Source organism: Sceloporus occidentalis, unplaced genomic scaffold, assembly GCF_023333645.1.
Source record: "Sceloporus occidentalis isolate IW3139 unplaced genomic scaffold, rSceOcc1.0.p SCAF_9, whole genome shotgun sequence".
Taxonomy (NCBI): Eukaryota; Metazoa; Chordata; class Lepidosauria; order Squamata; family Phrynosomatidae; genus Sceloporus; species Sceloporus occidentalis.
The window spans coordinates 39,709,892-39,737,148 of record NW_028316989.1 but is presented as its reverse complement, the minus strand read 5'-3'; the positions used below and the strand labels follow the sequence as shown (position 1 = coordinate 39,737,148).

Genomic DNA, 27,257 nt, shown 5'->3' with positions numbered 1-27,257 from the left:
CTCCTACACACCTGTGTGTGTTCCTTCAGGTTGCCTGTCAAGTTATGCTGACCCCATGAATTCCATAGCATTTTCTTGGGCAAGAAATATTCCCCCATACTGTTCTGTTTCTCTTTTCCAACTGACACTCCACTTAATGGTGATTGAAAAGACTCAGGTCCTGTGCAGACTGGCCTTAAAAGTTGGCTTGGGGGCGGTGTCGAGGCATAGCATCCACATGATGTACGCCTCAGGGTGATGTGATGCCAAACACTGCTCCACACAGCACCACACGATGCAGTGCCAAAGGAGTGCCATAAAGCCATGGCACCGCAGCTATCACACCTTTTGCAGGGGGCAAAAAGGAGCCACTTTTTGCCGCTCCTTTTTGCATCCTGCAAATGCTAGATCGGGGCTGGAGTATGCAGTTGCCGCGGGCCTGATCAGGCTGTCAAAGGGGCAGCTGGAGCATGCTGTGCATTACATATTAATGCCTCAAATAGTTTTGAATAAAACAGACCAGTACAACATAGCAGTAGGTGCAGCCCAAATTAAAACAGGTTGGCTTCTTCAGGCCGCAAGTAGATCAAGTGTGTGTGTGTGCATGCCCTTGGAGCCCTGTGCAGCAGCCATCTTGTAGGACTCGGGGGGCCTGCAAGGGGGTGAGAGGGTACTCTTTGACTCCCCAAGACTTGGAGGGCACTGGGGTGTGTATGGTTTGGCTGGGCAGGGGGGAAGGCAAAGGAGTCCCCCCCCCCCCGCACCAGCTAACACCAGCCCTAGTGATGCTACTGCTCCATAGTCCTGCTTTGTCCTGAGGACACAACTGGGCAATGGAGGAGGAGGACAGGAAAATGCTCACCCGCAAGCCTCCTCTATAACCCAGCTGTCTCCTCGGGGGAAAGCTGAGAGGCAGGGGAGGCTTGGGGGAGAGTTTGAGGATGCGGGAGGCTGGAAATGGTTTGGCAGGCCACCTGGGGTCCATAGGCCATATATATTGTGCAGACCTGGAACAAAGGGTTAATATAATTTGCACATATTGTTTTCCTTCTTACCCTATAGAATTTCAGAAGTTCTAAAGAATTTCAGAAGTTGATTTTAATGCTCAAATTCATGTAGGAAAAGAGAAACAGATGTAATCCATTGATATAATGCACACAGCCCAATCTTATATGTTTATGTGGAACCAAAACCCCATTCTGTTCACTGGATAGGAAGCCACTATACTTACAGGGCACAAATACAGTGCCAGTCCATGGCACACTGGAAATAAATAATTGCACCAGATAGTTTGATGATCTGTCAGGAGTCTGACAGGATTTGAAGGAGAGGCCTTTCAATCACCCACCTATCTGGTCCTTTAAAAAAGATTCCAAAGACTGAACCTTGCATCACTTGCATTTAAAATCAGTACTTCTATGGTGCTTTCCTAGCTGCAAGGAAGTTTTAATTCATTAGAGACTTAATGAAAATATGTGTTCTTTGATGCTATGTATGTTTACCAAGAAATAAGTTTCAATGACTACAATACTGGCTGATTCAAAAAGAATTGTGCAAAAATAAAGCTGTTCCCATTCAGTTTTGTGCCATTCTTTTTAAATCATCTTGTATTAAGAGACCATTTCCTCTGGTAAACATGAATTCCTGTATTCTTCACTATAGAACTATTAAGTTTAAGTTAAAAAAACCACAACTGACTTTGAACACTAGGAAATCCACGATGGCAATGTGGCCGAACAAATACATTTATGTGAAAATCAGTGTTAATCTGCAACATTTTCAAGGGTTAGAAGAATGATACAAGCAGGGCTGATTTTCCATCTTTGTTAACTAAAAAAAAAACAAAACTCACTTTCAACTTTGATGTTTTCTCATGAAGCATCATCATTTCTTTCCTAATGTTGACCAATTTATTATGATAGTGCTTTGCTTCTGAAAACTTGAAAAAACAAGATATGAGAATGTGGTGGGAGTAGACAGATATATATTTAAGTACAACAGATTTCAATTAACTTCAAAAAATTAAACTAAAAAGAACTTTCCCAAATTCTGAATAAATGTAAAGCTGCAATCCTGCGCACACATATTCAATGGGAATAAGGCCCCTTGGCCCAACAAAACTTTAAAGTAAATATGTTTATCCACCTATGTTCGAGCCCCATAGAAAATAATGGGGCTTGTGCATGTGGCGGAGTGGTGTGTGTGCACGCCATTGTTTCCCTCCCCAAGTGGCTGGAAGCCGTGTAAAATGCATCCGCGCATGGCGCGGGCACACGGTACATCACTTCTACAACCCTTGAGCCTGTATTATTTTTTTGTATGTCACTACTTCTGCTGGTAGATACTACAGGCTGAGTCTCCCTCATCCGAAATGCTTGAGACCAGACATGTTTTGGATTTTTAAAGATTTTGGAAAATTTGCATTATACGTAATGAGATATCTGGGGGATGAGACCCAAGTCTAAATACAAAATTCATTTATGTTTCGTATATACCTTATACATAGCCTGAAGGCAATTTTACACCCAATATTTTAAACAATTTTATGCATGAAACAAACTTTGTGTACACCGAATCATCAGACCGCAAAGGTGTCACTATCTCAGCACCCTTGTAGATGGTTTTGGAGTATTTCAGATTTTGGATATCCAGATAAGGTATACTCAACCTTGCAAACTAAAAAAATGCTTTTTCACCTGTTCTAGTCATAATCTTATGCAGTCAGTTTCAGCTGTCTGTTAAAAAACAGGCCAGTATGTTAAAAACAGACATTGGTCACTTGCAACACAATCTATATAGTTTTAATCTCTTGACCTTTGTTCGAAAGTTATTAGTTTTTATTTTCTCACAGTCCTATTTGCTGCTCCCTAATATTTATGTTATTGTGATTATAGATTGTCTCTTGTTTTTATTTTCCACATCACCCAAATAACTCATGTTAATCAGCAGCTAATTAGCAATGAAGAAATACATATATTTTAAAAACCCAGTGTCCAGTGGGGTTACTCCCAGGTTAGGTATGTGATAATATATTGCAGCCCTAAACACAGTATGTGAAATATTAAGCTTCTGAATGAGAGGCTAAGATTTTCTTGAACAGAAACAAATTTTATCCTGTATTAGGCTTCTCACTTAGAATAGACATTCTTCAAGGGCAAGCCACTAATGTAGTATTTTTACACACAATGGAAACTAAGCACAGAGCCTTTAATTAAACCAACAAAACTGACAGAAGACATTTACCAGCACATTGATATCAAGAACAGAATTACATTCTTTAAACTTTGAGATTTCTTGCTGAAGTGTTTCTAGGAGTACTTCTTGATTCTGTCTGAAAGAAGAACACAATATTTTGAATGCACTTTGAAGTTACACATTGTAGTACAAAATATGGTGAAATGTTGTAAGGCCAAAGAAGCTGTCTCAAGTCTTTCACAGGCAAGGATGACTTTGATTTGTATAAGAGTATGTGCTACAATGCTGAAAATTTAGATCGATACTGAACTAATTTATTCTTCTTGTGATCTTTGAACAGAAAAGTCAAATCAAAAAGTAGATCCATTCTATGTATAAACAATCCCTTTAGATGTGAAGCTTTCATGGCCGGCATCCATAGTTTTTTGTGGGTTTTTCGGGCTATGTGGCCATGTTCTAGAAGAGATTGTTCCTGATGTTTTGCCAGCATCTGTGGCTATGGGCATCTTCAGAGAATGAAGCCCGAAAAACCCACAAAAAACAATCAATTCATAATTTAAAGACATGAAAAGATACACATGCTTGCATTACATTGTATAGCTTTACATACGTTAGCTCTTTTAAAGCTAGTTTTGACCGTTGTAGATCAGGTAAATAATGAGAAGTCAGCCCTTCCGTTAGTTGCTCCACAGCTTTCTTATTCACAACACTGAAGTCTTCTTCTAATCCTTCATCAGGAGAATGATCATTTGAATCTGGAAGAGGGGAAAAATGTATAAAAACTGTAAAATATTTTACCAAATAATTCCTAAACAACAACTGAAAGAAACATTACATTATAAGAGGTAATTTATTTGTCAGAAACATTGTAGGCAGCCTCACACTTTAGTGTCTGTGAAGAGTATGAATGTTTGTAAATGGGAAAGAACAGTTACAGATGGGTACAATTAGAGTTGTGCTTTCTCATGATGCGGCAAAAGTACGACAGCCTCAATTTGATTATCATGGTGCTCTACAGCCTGAAACAAGCCATATTCATCCAGGGCCTGAAGGATTTTCAGAAGCCAGAAAATTAATACACAAACAGGTCCCTTTAATTCTCAAAGCCTGGGAGGGAAAGCTCAAAACAACGGCCAACAGCAGCCAACAGAGTAGTGGTTAAAATGCTGGACTGCAGCTTGAGAGATCCAGGTTTGAGTCCTCAGTGAATCATGCAGTTCACTGGATAGTTTAGGTTACCTACTTCACAGGGCTGTTCTGAAGGGAGGGAGCTGGATATGCCATCTTGAGTTATAAATGAAACCAACTGGGTGTCCTTGGGCAAGTCACATGCTCTCAGCCTCAGGGAAATCCTATAATCATAGACTTGGAAGAGGCCCCAAGAGCCACCCAGTCCAACCCCATTCTGCCATGCAAGAACTCTCAGTCAAAGCATCCCGAAGAGATGGCCATCTTGTCTCTGTTTAAAGACCTCCAAAGAAGGATACTTCACCACTCTCCCAGGCAGCATATTCCACTGTCAAACAGCTCCTACTGTCAGGAGGTTCCTTCTAAGGTTGAGGTGGAATCTCTTTTCCTGTAGTTTACATGTGTTGCGCTATGTCCTGTTCTCTGGAGCAGCAGAAAACAAGCTTGCTCCCTCCTCAATATGACATCCCTTCAAATATTTATAAACAGGGCTATCATATCACCTCTTAACCTTCTCTTCTCCAGGCTAAACATCCCTAGCTCCCTAAGGCATTCCTCATAGGGCATGGCTTCCAGACCCTTCACCATTTTAGTTGCCTTCCTTTGGACATGCTCCAGTTTCTCAATGTCCTTTTTACATTTTAGTGCCCAGAAGTGGACACAGTATTCCAAGTGAGGTCTGACCAAAGCAGAATAGAGTGGCACTATTACTTCCCTCGATCATTGATCAGTGATGCCTAAACTCTGATCCTCCTGATCTTCTGAAACCTCAGTTATGTGAGGTTTCAGAAGATCTGGAGGATCAGAGTTTGGGAGTCACTGATTTAGATCAAGGGAAGATATCTGAGGTTTCTGGGAGCTGAAGTCCAAAAACACCCGAAAGCCCAGAGTTTTGGAAACACTTCTATTGATGCAGGCTAGGATCGCATTGGCCTTTTTAGCTGCTGCAGCACACTGTTGGCTCCTGAGTGGTTTTTCTCAACCTTTGGCCCTCTAGATATATATTTTTTGAGACTCCAACTCCCAGAATTCCTGAACAATGAAGAAACTGAACTGGGGCTTCTGGGAATTGTAGTCCAAAATATTATTATCTGGAGTGCCAAAGGTTGTGAGGACCACTGTAAAGGCAATGGCAATGCTGGCAAGAAGGCTCAATGCTAGGGTCGCCCTAAGTCGGAAATGGCTTGAAAGCACAAAACACACATAAGAGAGAGAATGTCAATAAAGGTTACTTTAAATAAAAACACACAGACATACCTAAAGCCCTAGGGCTGAAGGAGTGGGGCTGCAAAGGCGCACTGGCCCCGAGGGGCTCTGCCAGGCTCATGGCCGCCCAGGGAGGAGGAGGAGGAGGAGGGCAAAGGCAACTGGGCCCCCTCTGCTGCGTCCGGCACTCAGAAGCCCTGCCTTCGCAGGCCCCGCCGCGCCAGGCCTTCTGGGAAGCCTCTTCCTGGCAGAGCAGAGAAGGAGCCAGCTGCTGACAACCCTAGAGATAGGAAAAGGGTAGAACGTCTCTAGAGGTTAAAAACTGAGACGTTCTAGACGTTCCTATCTCTAGGGTTGTCAGCAGCTGGCTCCTTCTCTGCTCTGCCAGGAAGAGGCTTCCCAGAAGGCCTGGCGCGGCGGGGCCTGCCTCCTTCCTCAGGGGTCCCAGGGGAAGGGCTTCTGACTTCTCTGTTGTTAATATACAGTGTGTGTGTGTGTGTATTTATATATGTATGTGTGTGTATCTATGTGTGTGTATGTATATCTATGTGTTTGTGTGTGCATGCGTGTATATATGTGTCTGTGTGTATATATATATAAGCATGTGTATGTGTGTGTATATGTGTATATATAAGTGCGTGTATGTGTGTGTGTATATGTATGTGTGTATATATATGTCTGTTTGTATATATGTGTGTATATATATGTGTGTATGTGTGTGTATATATGTGTGTGTGTATATGTGTCTGTATATATGTGTGTATATATAAGTGCGTGTATGTGTGTGTATATATATGTGTGTGTGTGTGTATATGTGTGTGTGTGTCTGTAGTCAGCCCTTCATATCCATGGCTTTTTTTTATCCACAGATTTAAGCCTGATTTGAAAATATGTTAAAAATAGATACATTCCCAAAACCTTGATTCTGCCATTTCATTTCACACAAGGGAGGCCTTTTTATTATGCCCCTGTATTTAATGGGACTTGAACATCCCCAGATGTTGTGATCCTGGAGCCAAAGGACAACCAGGGCCCACTGGATATTATTCCTAGCAGCATGAAAGGCCGCAAGGACACCGCTGTCTCTGGGATGGAGACTCTGCCTGGGAACAAAGAAAATGTCGCCGAAGGGGGACTGTTTTGAGAATGGAATAACATGTTTTCATTATGTGTGTGTCCCTGATTCCTCAGTTGTGTCTAACAATAACAATAACAAATCCCAGTGTATCATAATACCTATTACCAGCAATGTTTGTTTGTTTGTTTGTTTGTTTAAAGAACCAATTTGTAAAAGAACTGTGCCATCATCGTGTTGGTCAAACCCAGCCTCCAAAATACATTAAGGCCAGCTTACAGTGATTCCCAAAACTCTGGCCTTCCAGGTGTTTTGGACTTCGTCTCCCAGAGTCCCACCTCATTGGCTGAGATGGCTGAGGCTTCTGGGAGCTGAAGTCCAAAAAACCCCCTAAAGGCCCAGTTAGAAGCAGGGCTTCCCAAACTGAACTTCCGGGTCTTTTGGACTTCATCTCCCAGAATCCCACCTCATTGGCCGAGATGGCTGAGGCTTCTGGGAGTTGAAGTCCAAGCCCGAGTTTGGGAATCACTGAGAATCCAGGCTCGAGTTGTTGGGAGGCCTGGAAAATAAAAAAACCAACCCGCGGCCTCTGTGTTCGGTTGGGTCCTTCGGAGCCCCGGCGTCGTCGTCGTAGTCGCTGCAGCGGTTGGGGAACCGAGGAGGAGGAGGAGGAGGGCAAATGTACCTCAAGAAATGTACCTCAGCAATGGCGGCGCGGGGCTCCCTTTGTGAGGCAGCCAGAGGCGCCTAGAGAGAGGGAGCGAGGGCGAGGGGCCTGAGGAGGGGCCGAAGGAGGCGGCATGAGGCGGCGGGCGGAGAAGAAGGAGACCCTCCGCAGGAACCACCGCGTCGCTTTGAGGGAGGGAGCCCGAAGGCAGCGGGTGGCGGCGGGGTGAATGCCAGGGATGCCGGCTCCCGAGCGGGACCCACCGAGGGAGACTCGCCCTCCCTGGCCGCCCGCCTTCCACGGAGAAGGACATCATCGGCTCCCCCGGCGACGGAGGTAGACGTCCATCCGCCCCGAAGGCTCCCTCCGAGGCCTTGTCGTCACCCGCTTCCTTCCTCCGCTCCGAAACCACACCGCGGAAATAACCCACTTTGAGACCGCTTTAACTGCCCTGGCTCAGTGCTGGGGAATCCTGGGAACTGTAGTTTATTGCGGCCCCAGAGCTCTCTCTGACAATGTCTCACAGAACTACAGTTCCCAGAATTCCTCAGCACTGAGCCAAGGCAGTTAAAGCGGTCTCAATGTGGGTTGTTATTATTATTATTGCAGTGGGCCTTAGGTTTTGGCTGCATCCACACTGGAGAAATAATCCACTTTGAGGCCGCTTTAACTGCCTTGGCTCAATGCTAGGGAATCCTGGGAACTGTAGTTTATTGCTGCCCCAGAGCTCTCTCTGACAGAGAAGGCTACAGTTCCCAGGATTCCCTAGCATTCTATCATACTTAATAAGTACATTTTAGGGTCTAATTGTTCTTTTATCTGATATTTCTATCATTTGTGCATGTATCGTAATAATCCAACGTTTTCTTGCTTTCTCACAGTGCAAAAAAAGTGCCAATGGATGTCTTTCTCGCGTTTCCAACTTACATTTTTCACTGGGTTACACATTTTGGGTGTCCTTTATATAGGTGGCCTTTATTGGCCTTCGAATCGCGGCGGAGAATTGGGCCCTGGACTGGTGGCCCTGGGCCAAGCGGCTTTGAGGAACTTTAGCCTTTGAAAGAACCGTTCTAAAAAGACAGTGATTCTGTGCTGGGTGTTTGTTTGTGTTAACTGCCTTGGAGCTGATCTCAACCCATGGATCCCCTGCAGATGAGAGATCTTCAAGATGCTCCACTGCTCTGCTTAGTTCCTGCAAACACAGAGTCCATCCATCTGGCATGTGGCCTTCCTCTCTTTCTGCTTCCTTCTACCTTCCCTAACATTATTGTTTTTCTCCAGCGAGTCGTCTCATGATGTGTCCAAAGTACGGCAGCCTCAGTTCAACTTGTCTTCTGGGGAGATTTCTGTCTCGATCTGCTCTAGGACCCATTTGATTGTCTTTTTGGCTGTCCATGGGACCCTCAGCACTCTTCTCCAGCAGCACAGCTCAAATGAGTTGATTTTCTTCCTAGCTTCTTTCTTAACTATCCTGCTTTTACATCCATACATAGTAATAGGGAATACAGTGGCTTCTATGAGACTGACTTTTGCACTGAGTTGTATGTCTTTGCGTTTTAGGATCTTTCCTAGTCCTTTCTTAGCTGCCTTCCCCATTAGTCTTCTTCTGATTTCCCCATTTCTATCAACATTTGAACCCAGATACGAGAACTCTTTTACTGTTTCTATTTCCTCGTTATCTAATTTCAATTTTTGTCAGTTCCCCCTGGTCATTATTTTTGTTTTCCTTGTGTTCAACTGTAGTCCTGCCTTTGCGCTTTCTTCTTTGATCTTCCTTAGTAGTTATTCCAGTTCTTTGAGGCTTTCTGGTGCTGTCAGTGTATTTCAGATTGTTGATTTTCCTTCCTCCTATTTTCACTCCTCCTCCTTCTGTGCCCAAGCCTGCTTTCTTTACAATACGTTCTGCATATAAGTTGCTGGGTGTTATTTATTTATTTCACTTCACTTCTATGCTGCCTTTCTTCCAACAAAAACGCACACATTTAAAAACATCGCTAAACCACACGCCTTATATAAAAAGCCACCCTGTCCTTATTATATGTTGAAAAACCTGCTTAAATAAAAATGTTTTTGCTTGCCAGGGAAATGGAAGGAGGGAGGGCGCCAGCCTAGATTCACAGAACGGAGACCCAAAGGCTGGCACCAGCCACCGTGAAAGCTCTCTCTTGTGTCCTTGCCAGGCAAACCTGGGATCTTGGTGGCACTGAGAGAAAGCCTTCTCCTAAAGATCTTAGGGCTCTAGCAGGTTGGTATGGGGAGATATGGTCTCTCAGGGCCCGAACAGACAGGCCAAAATAAAGCTGCTTCGGGTCACTGGAGGTATGCTGTTTAAATGATGCATGTGTCCTAAGAGGCTGGAAGCCTCGCCAAAGCCATGCTCCAATCCTAAGGACTGGAGTGCAGTTTTGGTGCAGCTTCTGGCCTCTTAAGATGCATGTGTCATTTAAGCAGCATACCCCCAAAGTGACCTGAAGCAGCTTTATTCTGGCCTGTCTGTTCGGGGCCTTAGATAGTCTGGAGCTAAGCCATGCAGGGATTATAGGTCATGACCAGTATTTTGAATTATTAAATGACTCTTTGAGAGAGGTTCCCCATAATTTCCCTGCCCCAGGTACTTCCAGTGAACGGCTGGGTAGAAGGAAGAGGTGTGGGGTTAATATGGCAGATCCACCTCCTTAAGACTTTGTACCTGGGTGAGGCATGCTTTTTGCTTGCAAGAGAGTTATTGTTGTGTGCGCCTTTAAGCTATTTCCAATTTACAACGGTTTTCTTCACAGAATTTGGTCAGAAGGGATTTGCTTTTGCCTTCCTCTGAGGCTGAGAGTGTGTGACTTGCCCAATGGGGGAGTCAAACCTTGGAGCAGACTCATAGTTCAATGCTTAAACCGCTATATCATGCTGTCTGTCTGCAAGGGAGTTAAAAGGTAAAGGTAGTCCCTTGATATGAATGTCTAGTTTTAACCAACTGTAGGGGACAGCGCTCAACTCTGTTACTAAGCCGAAGAGCCAAAGACTACACTAGTGGCCAGCATGACTGCACTGAACGCTGTTACCTTCCCATCAAAGTGGTACCTATTTATCTACTTGCATTTGTGTGCTTTCGAACTGCTAGGTTGGCAGAAGCTGGAACTACTGAGAGGAGCTTACCCCATCATGCAGCACTCGGGCCTCTAACTGCCGATCTTCCAATTGCCAGAACTGGCATCTTAACCACTAAGCCACTGCCTCCCTAGACAGAGAGTTAGCCTGGGCTTAATGGGAAAAAGTTTTAATTTATTTCCTAACTGACATCTCTTTTGCTTGATGTAGGTCTGATCCGACGATACACCTGACACGACGTAGCACCGTTGGCTTCTACAAGATGAGAAATGGCCCGAACAAATAGCAAAAGGAAGTCCTCCGCCTGAACTGAACAGACTTAGCACTGTGGACGTCCAGCTAGGTCCTGGCTGACAACTTAGGATGGCCCACTCGGGCATCTGGAACAGCCTGAAGTCCATGCTGAGAAAGAACGATGACCCCTTGTTCTTGAACGACTGCAGTGCCTTTGACTTTTCGGACGAAGTGAGCGAGGAGGACTTCCCCAGGTTCAACAAGTTGCGAGTTGTGGTTTCCGAGGATGTGGCCGAGGCTTCCACCAATGGGACTCGTGTGGGACCCTTTTCCGATGACGAATCCTTGCTGGACAGGGATGTGGCTCTGCAGAGCACCCAGACTGGCCCTGGGACAGACCCTTGTAACAGCTGCAGCAAACAAAGGGAACTGGTGAAGCAGAAAAAAGTGAAGAGACGACTGGTTCTAGCAGCCGTTCTTTATCTACTCTTTATGACAGGGGAACTTATAGGTAAGAATGCTTCCTGTACCTCCCTGACAGGAGATTCTGTAACTGTCTTGGTAAAATGATGAGTTGTTTGTGGTATTTGCTGTCAAGTTGACGTTGACTAATGGGAATTAGGGACCTCCAAGTGCACCGTTTATTAACTGCCCTTCTCAGGTCTTGCAGACTTAAGGACTGTGGCTTTCTTGATTGAATGACTCCACCTGTAATGTGGTCTTCCTATTTTCCTATTGTCTTCCCCTTTGTCCAGCATTATTTCTTTTCTAGTGACTCACGTCTTCTGCTGTGTCCAAAGTACAACATTTTCAGTTTAGTTATTTTGGCTTCTAGTGAGAGTTCAGACTTGATTTGCTGTTCGACCCTTCGTTTGTCTTTTTTTGGTAATCTGTGGTATAGCAACTAGCATATATGCGGTGTGGGGCAGGGATTACTAATAATATTTGAGGTGTGCGTCTTAACCTCTGAGGCCTTGTATCCCTGAAAGTAATTTCTGAGCCCTGTGTTTGGTTTGTAGTTTAGGTAAATTTGCATAATGATAGAAATGAAAGGAAACCACAAGTCTAGAATGATTCAGACAGCTGAACTAACCAAACGATGCCTAGGTAAAATGATGAATGATCTACCAAATTGCCGGTAAGGTAAGCAATAGTTGAGCTCCCCACCTGCATAGAAAGTTTTCTGTGTACAGCTGGTTCATCCATTCTGCCCCCTCCCCCCATTTTGAGTTCCAAATATCCTAAGAAGCACATGAAGAAGTTTGTGATCAGTCACCCATGGAACAGTCCTTCATTCTTCATAGCTCACTGAAGACAGCAATGTGGCATCAGCCTCTTTCTTGACATACATGCCCTTTTGAAGTTTTTGTTATACGAAGGAACTACAGGAGATTTTAAAAAGAAAGAAAGAAGCCATGGTATGTGAAACAAGCATTCCTCAAAGCTGGATCAAACATGTAGAAGATGCTGTGGAACATTATTCTGAGAATCTATTCTTAGAATAATATAATCATAGAGTTGGAAGAGACCACAAGGGCCATCCAGTCCAACCCTGCCATGCAGGAACTCATCATCAAAACATCCACAACAGATGGTCATCCAGCCTCTGTTCTGTTTAAAGACCTCCAAGGAAGGAGATTCCACCACACTTCAAGAGAGTATGCTCCACTGTCCAACAGCTCTCACTTTCAAGAAGCTTCTCCTAATGTTGAAGTGGAATCTCTTTTCCTGTAGCTTCATCCATTGTTCCATGTTGTAATCTTTGGAGCAGCAGAAAACAAGCTTGTTCCATCCGCAATATGACACTCCTCCAGATACTTAAACAGGGCTATCATATCACCTCTTAATTGTCTCTTCTCCAGGCTAAACATACCTAGATTCCTAAGTCTCTCCTCATAGGCATGGTTTCCAGACCATTCATTTTGGTTGCCTTCCGCTGGACACGCTCCAGCTTGTGGATCCCTGTGCTTTCATTTTCCTGCACACACTCCTCCAGGTTCTTCCATCTCATCCCTGGGGTATGTTATGCCTGTTGTTATTGTTGTTGTAGCCATTATTATTATTATTATTATTATTATTAACCTTTATTTATAAAGCGCTGTAAATTTACACAGTGGGCTTTGATTGATGGCAATCATCTGCAGAGATGATCTGCAGAGAATCATCTTCAGGAGCCCTGATGGATCATAGCCCTGATCAGGTCTTGCAAACTGCAGGCCTTGATTTTTTCTTTAATTAATCCATTCCATTTTTCCTATTGCCTTCCGCTTTTTTAATCTTTTCCACTGAGTCATGTCTTGTCATGATGTGTACAAAGTATGATTGTCCCAATTTAATCATTTTGCCTTTCAAGTGAGAGCCTTTGGCTTGATTTGCTCTCAGATCCATTGGTTTGTCTTTTTGGCAGGTCATGGTATCCATAGAAATCTCCTTCTGTTCATTCCAATAGAATGTCTTTTGTGTTCACTGTAGTTTGAGAATTGACTACAGAAGAGAAAATCCTCAGATCTAAGGAAAGTGAAATATGTTCCTGTGTGGCTTGCTTTGAAGACTATGCTGGTTGAGTTTGTTTATTCTAGCGCTGTGTTCAAATTATTTCTGGTGTCAGTGTCTTCTTAAAACAACAGCCAATGGTGCTGTCAAGAAAAAGTAGTGTCCCATGTTCCTTCCTCCCTGCTCCCCAGTATTAGCACCATGCAGAAATCTTACTGGATTTCTTAATAAACTGTGATGTCTGTAACTGGATTAATTTATTGAAATGATATGAATCTCTTAAGAGATAACTAATCTGCTATTTTCCCCAGGTGTTTAGTGAACAACTCATTTGAGCTGCAAAGAATAAAACTTTATTCCAGAGAAACCTTGGATATTTACAGGAAGACATCTGCAGACACAAGTGACCTTGTGCCCAAACACTGATATAAAATTAACAGTGTCCCACCCCACCTTTTCATGGGATTTAACTTAATTTGCTTACTAATTAAAATATACCAGTCCTTTCTTTCATGCCCCCTTTAATCGTCCAGCCAGTTCTCATCTCTACATTCTGTTCTCACCATCAGGTTCTGAGAAGTTCACTCCTCACATCTGTACATTCCTGAGCCAAACGCCAGCATGCTTCTACCCACCCATCCCAGTACTGTGCCTCCCATCATTCACATCATTTCCCAGTAAACCAATAAACAACTATTATAAATGTCAAAACCACAAACATACTACATACTACACCAACTATAACAATTGCTTGACAGAATTTCCTACATTCTGACAGGTTTCAGAGTTGTTTCTGGCTGAAAGTTGTTCTTACTTGATCTCAACCCATGGCGACCCTGTGGGTGAGATGTCACCAAGACTCCCTGTCTTCCACGATCCTCAAAAACCCAGCAGTGCTTATACTGAAGAGGACTGTGAAACAAGCATAGGATATTAGCTGTTGTTCTCTGTTGTGTGTACTTGGCCTCTCTGTGATGTGTACAAAAGTGCACAAGCATTATATCCTAATTTTTTAACTTAATTTTTTTCATGTTAAGGTGGATATCTTGCAAATAGTCTAGCAATCATGACTGATGCACTCCATATGTTAACTGACCTCAGCGGCATTATTTTGACACTGCTTGCTTTGTGGTTGTCTGCAAAATCGCCAACCAAAAAATTCACTTTTGGGTTCCATCGCTTAGGTAAGTAACTTCTTTGGTTTCATTTTAATACTATGCTAACTAGGGCAGTAAATGCTGAATAGCAGGTATGCCTGTGGCTGGTTTCCCCCCCACATTTTTACAAGCCATGGTGTTGTTCATTGACATTATGATGTGCACACTTGTTTTCTAGCAAGTTGTGATTTGCTGACCAACCAGAATCCATAATGTGAACCCATAGTTTATTATTGGGTATAAAATCTGGTTTGTTAAATCCATGGTGTTGATTTCTGAATCTTCAGCAGGAGCTTGTTTCTGGCTTGTTTTTTCAGCTGCCTATCTTGAAATAGGAGATGAGAAAAACAGCAGAAAAGAAATAAACTAAAAAAGGGATAGACAGACTACACTTTGCTTGTTTTTCTTCTATGTGATTTGTAGCTTAAGGAACAAATCATGGTTGTCATCATGTGGCTTATGATGTGCAACCGCACCCTGTAGCTGAGGTCATAAATAAAAGGCATATAAATGCCAGTGTTAAATTTCTAAACTGTGTGACTTATTGTGGCAGATTGGCAGCCTTTAAAAAGGGTGTACTTAAAATGGGCAGTTTGCAGGCTGGGGTGGGAGAGAATGTACATCCCCCTTTACTTGTTTCTTATATTTTAGATAAACTTCACAAGAATGTGTTTGTTGTGCTCATATGTGACCTCTCCACTACCCCTGCTGCCAGTGTATATTCAGATATTCAGAATATCTGAGCTGTAGATCTACAAATGAGTGGTAGCCCAAGCAAGTTTATTATGGCATGAGTTTCCATAAAGAGCAGTGTGCGCACACATAATCCAAGGTATAAAGCTGCAATGCTATGTGTATTCACATGGGATTTACAAGCCTCCTGGAGACAATGAGACTTACTTTTGAGTGGACAGAGGATTGCTGTAGACTTAAGGGCAGTACAGAAAATACTTTGCTTCTTAACTGTTGTTGAAGCCATATCATTCTGTACAGTCCTTTCCCTCTGACTCTGTGGTTCATGGGCAATCCATGTTCCCTAGGCTTTATCCACACAGAGAGATGATTTTTGTAGCTCTTAGTGTGTTCCCATTGGAAAAGCAACTAGTTTTCTGGAGCAAGATTGCAGCTCACTACCACAACCATGTCAACTCCAGTTGTTGCTCAGAACACATGAAACACTCTAAAACACTGCATTTCCTCCTGCTGTGACAACAGTTCAACACATATGCAAAATACTGTGCAGGTTCTGAGGCATAGACGGGATGATCTAAGGTGCTTTGGGAGGAGGAGAAGGATCTGGCTATTAGTGCTGTTTAATGGCAAATATTTTGATTGCTGATTATTATTTTGCCTGTCGTTCAACCTTAATTCTATGGCTAAACCATGGAAAAAATTGACTGCCATGCTGAACAGATGGTTTGCTGTTGGAATCTGACCATTTCAACCCTACACAGCACCACAAAACCCTGTGTCTCTAATACAGCACAGAGCTAGGCTTAATTGTGGGAGAGTTAGTGTGGTATAGAGGTCCAAGTAGGTTAGTAGTGCAGCTCCCATCCTGTGCATCTGGGGATAATGAAGACTTTAGTCCAGCACATTTTAAGGTCACCAGATATGGGAGTGCTAGAATAATAGTGTCAAAGAGTCCCAGGTCGAAAGGCCCATCCATCCACGAAACTCATTAAGATGGGATCTTGAACCAGTCCTTGATCTCTTTGCCTCACATTTCTCAGGGCGTGAGGAGGATAAAATTGTGAGAGGTTGTGGTGGGGAGAGGGAGAATTCAATAATCGTATATGCCATTTGACACTCTTTGATCAAGCTGATAGAGGTGTAGCTAACAGTAAACCTTCAGCACCATTGATTTCAGAAGGGCTGACTTGCATAGTACTGTGTACTAGATTGTGAATGAGTTAATAGAGCTTTTGCAGCCATTACAGTTCATCTGCTGAGATCAGAACATTCTCTATAACATGCCAAGAAGAAGCAGATAAAATTTCTTGGCAACTCGTTGTGGTAATGGGTTAGGCCAGTTGTTAGGAAAGAAAGTTGTTTCAGCAAAAATATGTTTTTCAATTAAAAATGTACAGACCCAGCTCTATTCTTTATGCCTCTGCAAATTTGGTCTCTGATCACATTATTCCATTCGATGTTCACATGACTCCCTTTTTTATAATTAGACTTTTGCCCCCAGAAACATTCTTTAAAATCCCATGGGAGCTGCATAATAATGCTAAACGCTGGAGTGTATTTAAATACCTTTCAAAACTGTGCATGGCCCCAGTGGGCTTGTATTTCATCCCTAAGGATTCTCATTCCACAGAATTAAAAACTATTGAAAGAAAAGTTTCATTGCTGCCAAACTCTTTATTGTTTGAGTCCCAAGAAGATTTGCTGCTATACAGTGTAGTACAGTATGGCTTTAATCGGCCATAATGGGATTGATACTGGAAGGCTGATGAGGAAGTGCAACAGAAATGCACATAAGTGTGTGCACAAAAGTAACAGTAGTGCTTGTCTTTTCTTTTTCTCTCCCAGAGGTTTTGTCTGCCATGGTCAGCGTATTACTGATTTATATCCTTATGGTTTTCCTCTTGTATGAAGCTGTTCAAAGAACCATCCATATGGACTACGAAATCAATGGGGATGTAATGCTTATTACAGCAGCTGTCGGTGTGGCTGTAAACCTCATGTAAGTTGTCTTTCTGAAAAATTTGGTGTTGGCTCCATGTCAGCATAAGTACATTTGGATTTATTATTTAAATTACATAACATTTAAAGTCCAACCCTTGTCATTGAGAAAGCCTCACGGCACAAGGAAGTTTTTATCTGTCACCTAAAGGTGGCCTCTCTAGAGAGGGAGTTCCAGAGCTTAGGAGCAGCCCACAAGAAGGTCCTCTCCCTTGTTCCCACCAAATGAACCTGAGAGGATGGTGGGATAAAGAGAAGGGCCTCTCCTGATGATCTCAGTGTACTTATGGGCTCATAAAGGGAGATAGAGGGCTGAAACAGTCTGCATAAATAATCATCTTGAAACCACTTTAACTGCCCTGGCTCAGTGCTAGGGAATTTTGGGAACTGTAGTTTGTTGTGGCACCAGAGCTCTCTAACAGAAAAGGCTAAAATATCTCACAAAACTATGGTTCCCAGAATTCTCTAGCATTGAACCAAAGCAGTTAAAGTGGTTTCAAGATGGATTATTTATGCAGTCTGTTTCAGCCCATAGTCCTTTAAATAACCTGGACCCAAGCCATATAGCAATGCAAACAATGGATGCAAACTACAGGAAAAGATATTCCATCTCAACATTAGGAAGAACTTCCTGACAGTTAGAGTAGTTTGACAGTGGAACACATTCCCTCAGAGTGTGATGGAGTCTCCTTCTATGGAGATTTTAAACAGAGGCTGGATGGCCATCTGTTGGAGGTGCTTTGACTGCATGGCAGGGGATTGGACTGGATGGCCTTTGAGATCTGTTCAAACTCTATGATTTTATTCTATGAAAATGTTTGATGAAACATGTTAAACTGCTCTCCTTTTTAGTGGTGTAAGAACCAGTCTCCCTTTTTCCATATTATTTTTGCCTCTGATACCAACATTTCTGTTAAAGAGGTAAAGGCAAGGAACATGTCTGCTTCTTTAACTGAGGTATACTTGTGTTGCAGCCTTTATAAACATTTTTGTTTTAGTATTAAAAATATGGTAACATGTGGGTTTTTCTTCCCCTTCTCTGTCTACTCACCTCCCACCTAACTTCTTGTCCTCTGTTCTTCATTTTAGAATGGGCTTTCTGCTGAACCAGTCAGGTCACCTTCACTCTCATTCGCATGCCCCACCTTCTGTTCCTCCACCAAACTCTTCTGCTATAGCTTCTGGGCATGGTCATGGTCACAGCAGTCTGGCGGTGAGAGCTGCTTTTGTACATGCCCTGGGAGACTTGGTGCAAAGTATTGGTGTGCTTGTAGCTGCATACATCATTCGTTTCAAGGTAATACTGTAAACCATACTTGTGAACAAGGACATTTCTGATCATGGATTGCTCCACCTATGAATGCTGGCACAACATGGCTTGGCATTCACAGACATGTCTGTTGGTTCAGGCCCTTTTCTATGAAGCACATTGTTCCATGAAAGCAAGAGCTATATACCCAGAGATGCTGCTTCATTCATTGGGGAAATCTGTATATATGCACAGTGGAGGTGTCAACCCATGCAAGAAACTGTTGGGTTGGATTAAATAGGAACTAAAGACTACTGGCTGAGGATAATCTGTAATGTATTTTCAAACTCTTATGTTTTTAAAACATATATTTAATAGGGTACAATTCAAGAAATGATGGGTCTTTACACTTAAATAAATATTCCTTGTCTTGTCATCCCATTTTTACTATACGTAAGGCCCACATTTTTACTCTACATAAGAGCTGACCAGAAAGGTACTTGTTTTGCCTTATTTTCTGGTTACAAGGTCTGGCTGGAAACTATTGGGGTCCAATTGAAGGCTTGCTTCTATGTACTGTGAATAACCCCATTTGTTCCCATCACTGTGGGATGAAGGCAGGGCATTGTCTAAAGTCCCAGTTCTGTGGGAATGGCCCAAACACATGACATGTAAGTATGCTGATAAATTTCCTTCCTTTGGCTGGAAGGAATTGCCAAAACAGTTGAACTGCTTGGATTTTTTTAAAAAAAAAACTTTTATTTTAAAAAAAAATCAGTATAACTTTTAATTTATTATCTATTTTTTCTTGGCATGTTTTAACATTCTATAACCACTTCTTTTATTTTAAAGAAGAGGTGTGTGCCTATTTTAATCAGCAAATACATTTTGGAATAATCACACTTTTTTGAGGTAGAAATACCTAGTTGTCATTTAGTGAGTCATGCCCTTGGTCCATCTGGACTCTAGAAACAACTACTCTGACTGGAGATAGTTCTCCAAGATGCCAGGAGAAGCCTTTTAAAGGTCTCCTACTCATGGTTCATTAACTAGAAATGCCAGAGATTGGAAATTTCTAAGTGCAAGTTAAACATTTTTAAATACAAGTTATACTAGAGTTATACCTTTTCCTTAAAGAGGATTGGGGAGGGAGGGAAACATTGGCTAGCATCCTGTTAATGGCATATGCAGGTGTAAACCCACCTCATGACTGCATAGATGTTGTTTGGTCATTGTGTAGGTAGTTTTTTTTCTCCATCCTCCACAAGGACCAAAGCCTCCCATCTGGACTCAGCTGCTGCTGCAACCTTCCTGGCCATTCTGTGGCTAATGGAGATTGCAGGTGGGATTAGAGAAGCCTCTGGATATGTCCCTATAGCCAGACACTTCTCCAGTTCCTCTCCTCTCCACCAGTCATAGAATGGCCATGGGAGGTAAACCCTACAGTGGCTGAACTATAAGTCTGGAATTGTGTTTAGTATCCAGTGAGTTTGGAAAGACGTTTAATGCATGCAGAACTATTGAGCTATGCTCTGCCTTCCAGGATCTCGGCTCTTGCGAATAAACTTTTACCTGTTTCTTACCTTACATGTTTTGAGAAGTGTGTGTGTGTGTGTGTGTGTGAGTGAGTGAGTGTGAGTGAGAATTATTCTTTTTCCAGTCTGTGTTAAGCCTGTTCAGACATTCACTAATTGGGCATCTGATGTGTTTTGATCCATATAGAAACCAACACAAGAGGAGGCTTACCCAGTAATTAGTCAAAACTAGAGAAAAAAACAAAAAATTGGTGCACTATATATCACTAAGTACAAAAAGATCATTAGCATTTGTACTTAGTGATGTATAGTGCACCAATTTTTGTTATTTTTTCTCCTAGTTTTGACTGATCCATATAGAATCATATAAGAGACCACAAGGACCATCCAGTCCAACCCCATTCTGCCATGCAGGAACTCTCAATCAAAGCATCCCCAACAGATGGCCATCCAGCCTCTGCTTAAAGACCTCCAACAGAAGAGACTCCACCATTCTCCAAGGGAGTGCATTCCACTGTCAAACAGCTCTTACTGTCAGGAAGTTCCTCCTAATGTTGAGTTGGAATCTCTTTTCCTGTAGCTTGCATCCATTGTTCTGTGTTCTAGTCTCTGGAACAGCAGAAAACAAGTTTACTCCATTCTCAGTATGACACCTCTTCAAATACTTAGGGCTGTCATATCACCTCTTAACAGTCTCTTCTTCAGGCTAAAGATACCCCAAGTCTTTTCCTCAAAAGGGATGGTTTTCAGACCTTTCACCATTTTTGTGGCCCTCTTTTGGACATGCTCCAGCGTGTCAACATCCTTTTTGAATGGTGGTGCCCAGAACTGGACACAGTATTCCAGGTGAGACTCAACCAAAGTAGAATAGTGTGGCACTATTACATCCCTTGATCTAGACACTATTCTTCTCTATATACTAATCTGACAACTGTGAATCAGGTTGGCTTGCATGGAAATGAAGACTGAGGAAAAATGTTTCCTAGCCCTTGTTCTGAGCTTTCAAAATATTTCAAGGAAGACAGAATTTTGATAAGTTATTTTCTACATGGAGTCTTACCAGGCTTGAATCTCTTTTGTCTCAGCCAGAATACAAGATTGCAGATCCTATATGCACATATGTATTCTCCATTCTCGTGGTTTTCACAACGTTTCGGATCATCCGGGATACTGGAGTAATTGTGCTTGAAGGTAATAATTCTTATGTTTGGGATCAACAATTATAAACAGGTTGAAGCTACAATCATTTATTTAATCATACAATATCTTAAAATATTAATTAATAATTAGATTGGAGAAACTGATGTATTCCATCACATGTGGCAGTTTTTTAAAGTGATCAAAGCCTATGGAGAAGTTGTTCCAAAAACTAAGTGCTATGCTGTATCAATTAGTGTTGCCAGCATTTGCATCACATCACATACTCAGTGCTGGTGTAACCTAGGATTGTGTTATCATATGTCTTTTTATGGAGGAGTTGGAAGAAAGTATTCACTATCTCCTTACATCACCCTTCTCCCATGAGACAAGCAGCATCTCTGGTGAGACAGCATGCCCCAAGAGTAATTTAGAACACCCAAACTGAAATTATTTCTAAAGATAGTGGTAATCCTGTTTGCACGTTTCCCCACCAAATACACAGTCATCCCTCCATTTCTGTGGACTTTAAATATGCGTCCTTTCTTACTCGCGAGGGACAAACGGAGGGATTTAAAATGGGGCACACTGCTATTCAAGCCAATAGGACTTGAATACTGTATTGGCAGATATCCATTTTCGTGGGGGGGGGGGGTCTGGAACGGATTCCCCGCAAAAACAGAGGGGTGACTGTACACATACTTATTGAAGATCCACGAAAGCAATGGCTCTTCTCACCTCATGTATTCAGATTGTATCCAGCTATTGCTTTCTCACCCTCCCGACCACTAATGGCCATGTGAATGTGCTTTTTTACTGGAGAGGCTGCTTTTTTTCAGGATCAGAAGGCAGCCGAGTGGAGGTGTGTGTACAGTACAGTGTTATTGCATTGCATTTCAAACAGGATCCTTGCCACGGTCTTTAGACATGATTTCAGTTGTGCCTCATACAGAAAACATATATTTTCTTTTTGTGGCACCTGAAATGGAAATATTTACTTGTATGAAACTACCCATGCCTAAAGGGGATGCTAGATTGATGCCCAAGTCTAATAAATGAGGAACATATATGGGAATACACTTTTTAAGACAGTGCTCTCACCTTTTCCAGAACCTCAGGCCCAGGAACTGAGATCTGGGAACCATATCTACAACTCCCCCTTATTACTCCCTTTGTTTTTCTTTTTGGAATTAAAAAAATATTAAAAAGTTATGAATATAATGGACTAGGTTCCTCTCGTGGAGGCAATTATTTGTGATTTTAATTACTCCTTGAGTGGATGTAAAATCACTGTTCAGATTTCTTTTTAAAAGTGAATCATGGATGGAGTTTTCCAATTGCATTCTGGGGAACCTTTGTGATCGTTCAGATCCGATCAATAAGATTTTTTTAAAATGGCAATCTTCTCTGAAATGAACCTTTCCACTAATGAACATAATACATGTTATATCAGGGGTATGCTGTGTGGTGGACATCCTGAGCAGAAGTAAATATCTCGGCAAAGTGTTCTTCACAAGATTAAAAGTTTTGAAAATCATAGAATCTTAAGAGTTGGAAGAGATCAAAAGGGTCATCTATCCCCTGCCATGCAGGAATATACAACTATGGTGTAATTGTTTCTAGAAGTTACATACTGCCCAGCTGGTGTATGCTCTTGAGACTATTTACAATGTGCAAGCTAATCTTTCATGATAAATATATAATTTCTTGGAACATTGCAAGAGATAAAGCTGGTGAGCATTTTCATAGAAATAGTTTGCACTATACCGTTGAATGGCCAATAATGTAATTACTCAAAATAATAATTTCTCATTAATGTGATCCTTGATCTTTCTTTTATTTGTAGGTGTTCCGAGGCATTTGAATGTAGATCTCATTAAGGAAGAGCTAATGAAAATTGAAGATGTGTTTTCAGTGGAAAACCTGAACATTTGGGCATTAACTGCAGGAAAAACTATTGTCATAGTCCACTTGCAATTAGGTAAAAATGTGGCTCACACTAATAAATCTTGAAAGTACATTACACTGCAAAAGATATAACTTGAAATAATTATTATTGCTAATGTACCTGTGTCAGCACTGCTTTATACACAAATCAAAAGATATAGGGATACCATCTAAAGGGCTGGCTATTTCTGTGGTTTTGATAATGACAATGATAACAATAATAGTAATAATCTAAAAAAAAAAAAAGCAGGCAAGGGAATGGAAATGGTGAGAAGAGATAGAGAAGAAATATTAGTTTGCCAGTGCCAAACGGGAGAGTTCTTTCAAAAGATTTTTACATCCATTTGTGACCAAGATGATCTGCATGTTCTGAAATCCACATGTTTATTACTTGACAAAGCCCATCAATTAGACAAACTAAAATTGTTTACAAAATAGAACGACTTAGCCAATTTACAACAACAAAAATGAAACACATTATATACAAAATATTTCAACAAAATATAAACTAAATAGTTTAACCAGCATCAGGTCAGTTTACATATGAGTAATATAAATAAGGATCCCTTCTCTTTCCTCCCCCTTTTCCCTGTGCTGAGTCATTTTGGCAATCTGTTGTAAAAGAAATGGGGTACAGCTGTATAGGACTGATAATGTACAGCTCCTGAGGCCCCTTTTTTGTGCTCCCTAAATGCTCCAGAACCATTGGAAAAAATGAGGCACTTGCCCTCATTTCCCACTGTCTCCCAAAACACTGAAATTCAGCTACTGTTTGGAACCAGACAAAATGTGATGAAATTTCCGGTCACACTAGGAACAGTGGGGTGGCCCTATGGGAGGGTGAAGGGTGTACATCTGCACTTTTCTGCCATGTCTGAGATAGTGAATCAGGCAGGCATCTTAGGTCATGATCTGTGATGTGCTTTTTGCTTCTGTAGCAAAATTGTTCTTTCTTGGGATTTGTGAGATCAGCAAGGACTCATTTTCTTCATAATATTGGTCTGGTTTGGTCTTTCCCTTCATAGGAAAGGAAGAGAGGTTATGTGACCTCTGTGAAGATTGTGGCCAGCAACCAGAGTCAGATGGTTGTTCCCCCTCTATTTTTAAATAATTACCACTTAGCAATTATGGATATGTACTTGTGGAAAGCCAGCGTGGTGTAGTACCGTAGTTTGAATGTTGGACTACAACTCTGAAGACCAGATTTCAGTTTCCCACTTGGCCATTGAAACCCACTGCGTGACTTTGGGCAAATCATTGTCTCTCAGGGGAAGGTAATGACAGATCCCTTCTGGACAAGTCTTGCCAAGAAAACCCCATGATGAGATCACCTTAGAGTCACCGTACGTCAGAAATGACTTGAAGGCACACAACAACAGGGGGACTAAAAAAATCTTGTACAGGTTATGATTGATAAGTAAACAGTTGGAATGGTAAAGTGTTGGCTGCTTTTGTTTTAGATGGAAGGCCTATTTAAGGTATTTTCTGTGGTTTCCTTTCCTTTCAGTTTCTGGTAGTTCATCCAAATGGGAAGAAGTCCAGTGCAAGGCCAGACGGTTGTTGCTAAACACATTTGGAGTCTATCAATGCTCCATCCAGCTTCAGAGTTACCAGCGCGAAGAAAGTAAACCCTGCATAAACTGTCAAGGTTCCAGTGCCTAATTTTCCACACTTTTGGTGGGAGGGACTTGCTGCCTTATTATTTTTAATCTTGCAGCCAAAAGACCACAAAGCAATAAAAACAAGATTTACAAATAAAACAGAATACTTTAGGTCTCGAGTTGCATTAGCAGTCATTTCAACAAGAAGGATTTGGAAGTAGCAAAAGCACTGGGTCAGAAGGATTACCCTTTTTGTGAAGCTGAGTTATCTTTTTCTATCAAGTGTTTGTTTTCACTAGGGTTTTGTTGCCAGTGTATCACCAATAAGTTGTTTATGGATCGCATTATGGCCGGGCAGATACCTCGTAGAGTACACTTCCATGTTGCCATTTGTTAACTTTAACAGTACTTTTCCTATGCTCTGAAAGGGGCCTCAGGAATTAACTACTTGAGTTTTGAAAAGACTTGACAAGGTTGATCATGTCCATAATCGCTAACATTAATGATCCCTGAACTGGTTATACAGTATTTTTACCCCCCTCACAACAGCCAGGTTTTTAATATCTTGCCTAAAAACAAGTTGCTGCAGGGATAACAGAACCTTTTTGTAAGAAGTCTCTTCACCTAAACTTGAGCATATATTTGAAAATATAGCTTTTACAGTAGCCAGTCATGGAAATGTAGTTTTAACCTACATTCCAAGCAACCAGTACGTTAAATGAAGAAGTTGGGGCTGGACCCACTGTGTTGGAAAGGACTGACTTTCGTCTTTCATATCTTTTCAGCATAGGACTTATACTGCAGAAAAAGGCATATTGACGTTCTTCAAATGTATATGGTTGACGTTGAGATATTTCTTACTGATCATCTTGAATCGCTAATGTTTTAACCTGCTTCAAGAGGCCCCTTGGTTAGCATGAATCTTGCATCTAATAAAGAAATACATTGTCACAGTCTCCTTGTGATTGATTTGCCTCAGTGAAAGAGAAAGGGCCTTATAGAATTGACATTTAAATGCAAAGAACGAATCAGTAGACTCGAATGTAGATAGTCAAGAAATAAGAATAAAGACTTTAGCTACAATGCATTCCCCAAGCTTTAGAACTGTGAGAATCTAGCTTCCATTTCACTTTTGCATTTCCTTCCAGTAAATACATGGCTTCTGCATGATGATGTCCTAAAATGTGCCAGTGAAACGTTAGTGATTTGGTGAACTGTACCGCCTTCCAGTCAAGGAGGGGAACTCTTTTTGGCTCAAAAGTAACCATCCTTTCTGACCTGTGCTGAATTGCAGGCTTTAATAACTGTTTTCCAGGTGCCAAATTATTTGGATGTTCTTAATTGTTAAGCTTGGAGAAGGGGAAACTAGAGTGAAGCCACTGAAAGAGATATATTGCTTTCACATCATTGGTAGTCTAAAATCAGAACGAATGTAGATTATTGCTGCCATTAATGGCCACAATCCCATTGGTAATTTCCAGCTAGAGGAGATCCATTAAATCAGTTGTTGAATAGTGAATCAACACATAGGTAAATCCAATTGATTCAGTGGATCTGACTGTAGTAAAAACAGAATATGGACCATTAATAATAATAATAAATGCTAAGGCTTGGCTTCATTTTCTTTGCATCTACATTGTTTTGATTCATCCAAAGAGTGCACATCAACATGAGTAGCATTTAGTTGTAAGAAAGAGTATAGTTTCTAACTAAGTTCTATAGCTTTGCAGAGGAAATCCACTTTTAGTCCCAAATAATGTAGACCCATTGAAAGCAATAGAACCTAGGTTAGTATTGAATAATGTGCCATTTTTTCCCAGCAGATATACTCTAAAATTACATTTAACCCTTAGTCTTTAGTTATGCAATCTGACACAATCAATTTTAATGTAGTTAGTCATATTTTATTTTCCTTTGAATTTTTTGTATTTGGCCCAAACAAGCTGCAAAACACAGTTCTGTTTTATCATAATAATAAAGAGAAACAGGTCTTGATTTTACCATTATATATTTACTAACTAGATAGTTATTCAGAACATATAGTCAGAAATCAGTATCTAGTTCCTTCAAGAATTGATTATTGCCATCATTTTAAGGACTGATATTTAAGGGGTGATTTGAAAAAAAATTAAATCAGTTCATGAAAGCAACTGAAAATTATTACAACATAGATCTGACATATTATTTAGATACTTCAAGTAAAGATCATAACATTGCTTTTTACAAAAATATCCCTTGATGAAGAGCAAACTCTCATGAAATACGTTGAGAGTCAGTGCCATGATTAAACTGTTTAGATGCCTCCCCACTGGATTTCTGTATCTCTTGTCATTGGAATTAGCTAACCCCTTCTATTGCTACCACCAAGGAAAAATTCAGTATTAATTTGAGCAAAGTGCACTATATATTTTTATTTTGTTGCTTCCAAAAGCAGAGTGGCAATCCTACAATACAGTGTGCTTGCATTTCCAGCCCAGAGATGAAGAGCTGGTATCTTTGCAGATCCCCGTCCCCTGCGCATTACGATGTAACACAAAGCCATATTGCAGTTTGTGGGGAAAAAATTGTGTTTTCCTTCAATATGACCTTTCTGGGAGTCGGGTATTGTTGCACATGATTGGTATTCATAACAGATATTTCATTCAGTGAGGGTTTACAGTACATATGGTTAGAAATTGGGATTTTGGTAGCTCTGTACTGTACTTGGGCATTTTTAAAATTGTAACACTATCCTATATATTTGTTTAATGAAACAAATGTGTTGCTTTCCTGTGGATTTATTAAATCAGTTAATAAACTGCCAA

General features: G+C 41.4%; 2 protein-coding genes across 4 annotated transcripts in view; one reads left to right on the top strand and one right to left on the bottom strand.

The window, feature by feature from the left end:
• Positions 1-5,822, bottom strand: part of BLOC1S6 (biogenesis of lysosomal organelles complex 1 subunit 6) — a 7,702-nt gene extending 1,880 nt beyond the window's left edge. The window contains exons 1-4 of the mRNA XM_089538994.1: positions 5,620-5,822; positions 3,785-3,929; positions 3,223-3,310; positions 1,832-1,918 (exon numbers count right to left, since the gene is read on the bottom strand). Of these exons, the coding sequence (XP_089395120.1) occupies positions 1,832-1,918; positions 3,223-3,310; positions 3,785-3,929; positions 5,620-5,689 (390 nt within the window). The 5' untranslated portion in view covers positions 5,690-5,822. The remainder of the gene's footprint in view (positions 1-1,831; positions 1,919-3,222; positions 3,311-3,784; positions 3,930-5,619) is intronic.
• The window catches only part of SLC30A4 (solute carrier family 30 member 4), a 27,741-nt gene extending 484 nt beyond the window's left edge, over positions 1-27,257 (top strand). Inside the window, exons 1-9 of one of the 3 annotated variants that reach the window (XM_089538992.1) lie at positions 7,137-7,646; positions 10,620-11,154; positions 14,174-14,320; positions 16,832-16,985; positions 18,074-18,281; positions 20,854-20,959; positions 22,752-22,886; positions 24,360-24,500; positions 25,239-27,257. In XM_089538992.1, the coding sequence (XP_089395118.1) occupies positions 10,773-11,154; positions 14,174-14,320; positions 16,832-16,985; positions 18,074-18,281; positions 20,854-20,959; positions 22,752-22,886; positions 24,360-24,500; positions 25,239-25,243 (1,278 nt within the window). In that variant the 5' untranslated portion in view covers positions 7,137-7,646; positions 10,620-10,772 and the 3' untranslated portion in view covers positions 25,244-27,257. Of the gene's footprint in view, positions 1-7,136; positions 7,647-10,619; positions 11,155-14,173; positions 14,321-16,831; positions 16,986-18,073; positions 18,282-20,853; positions 20,960-22,751; positions 22,887-24,359 lie in introns of those variants that run through there. The other 2 variants (XM_089538990.1, XM_089538991.1) reach the window with 2 other exon arrangements.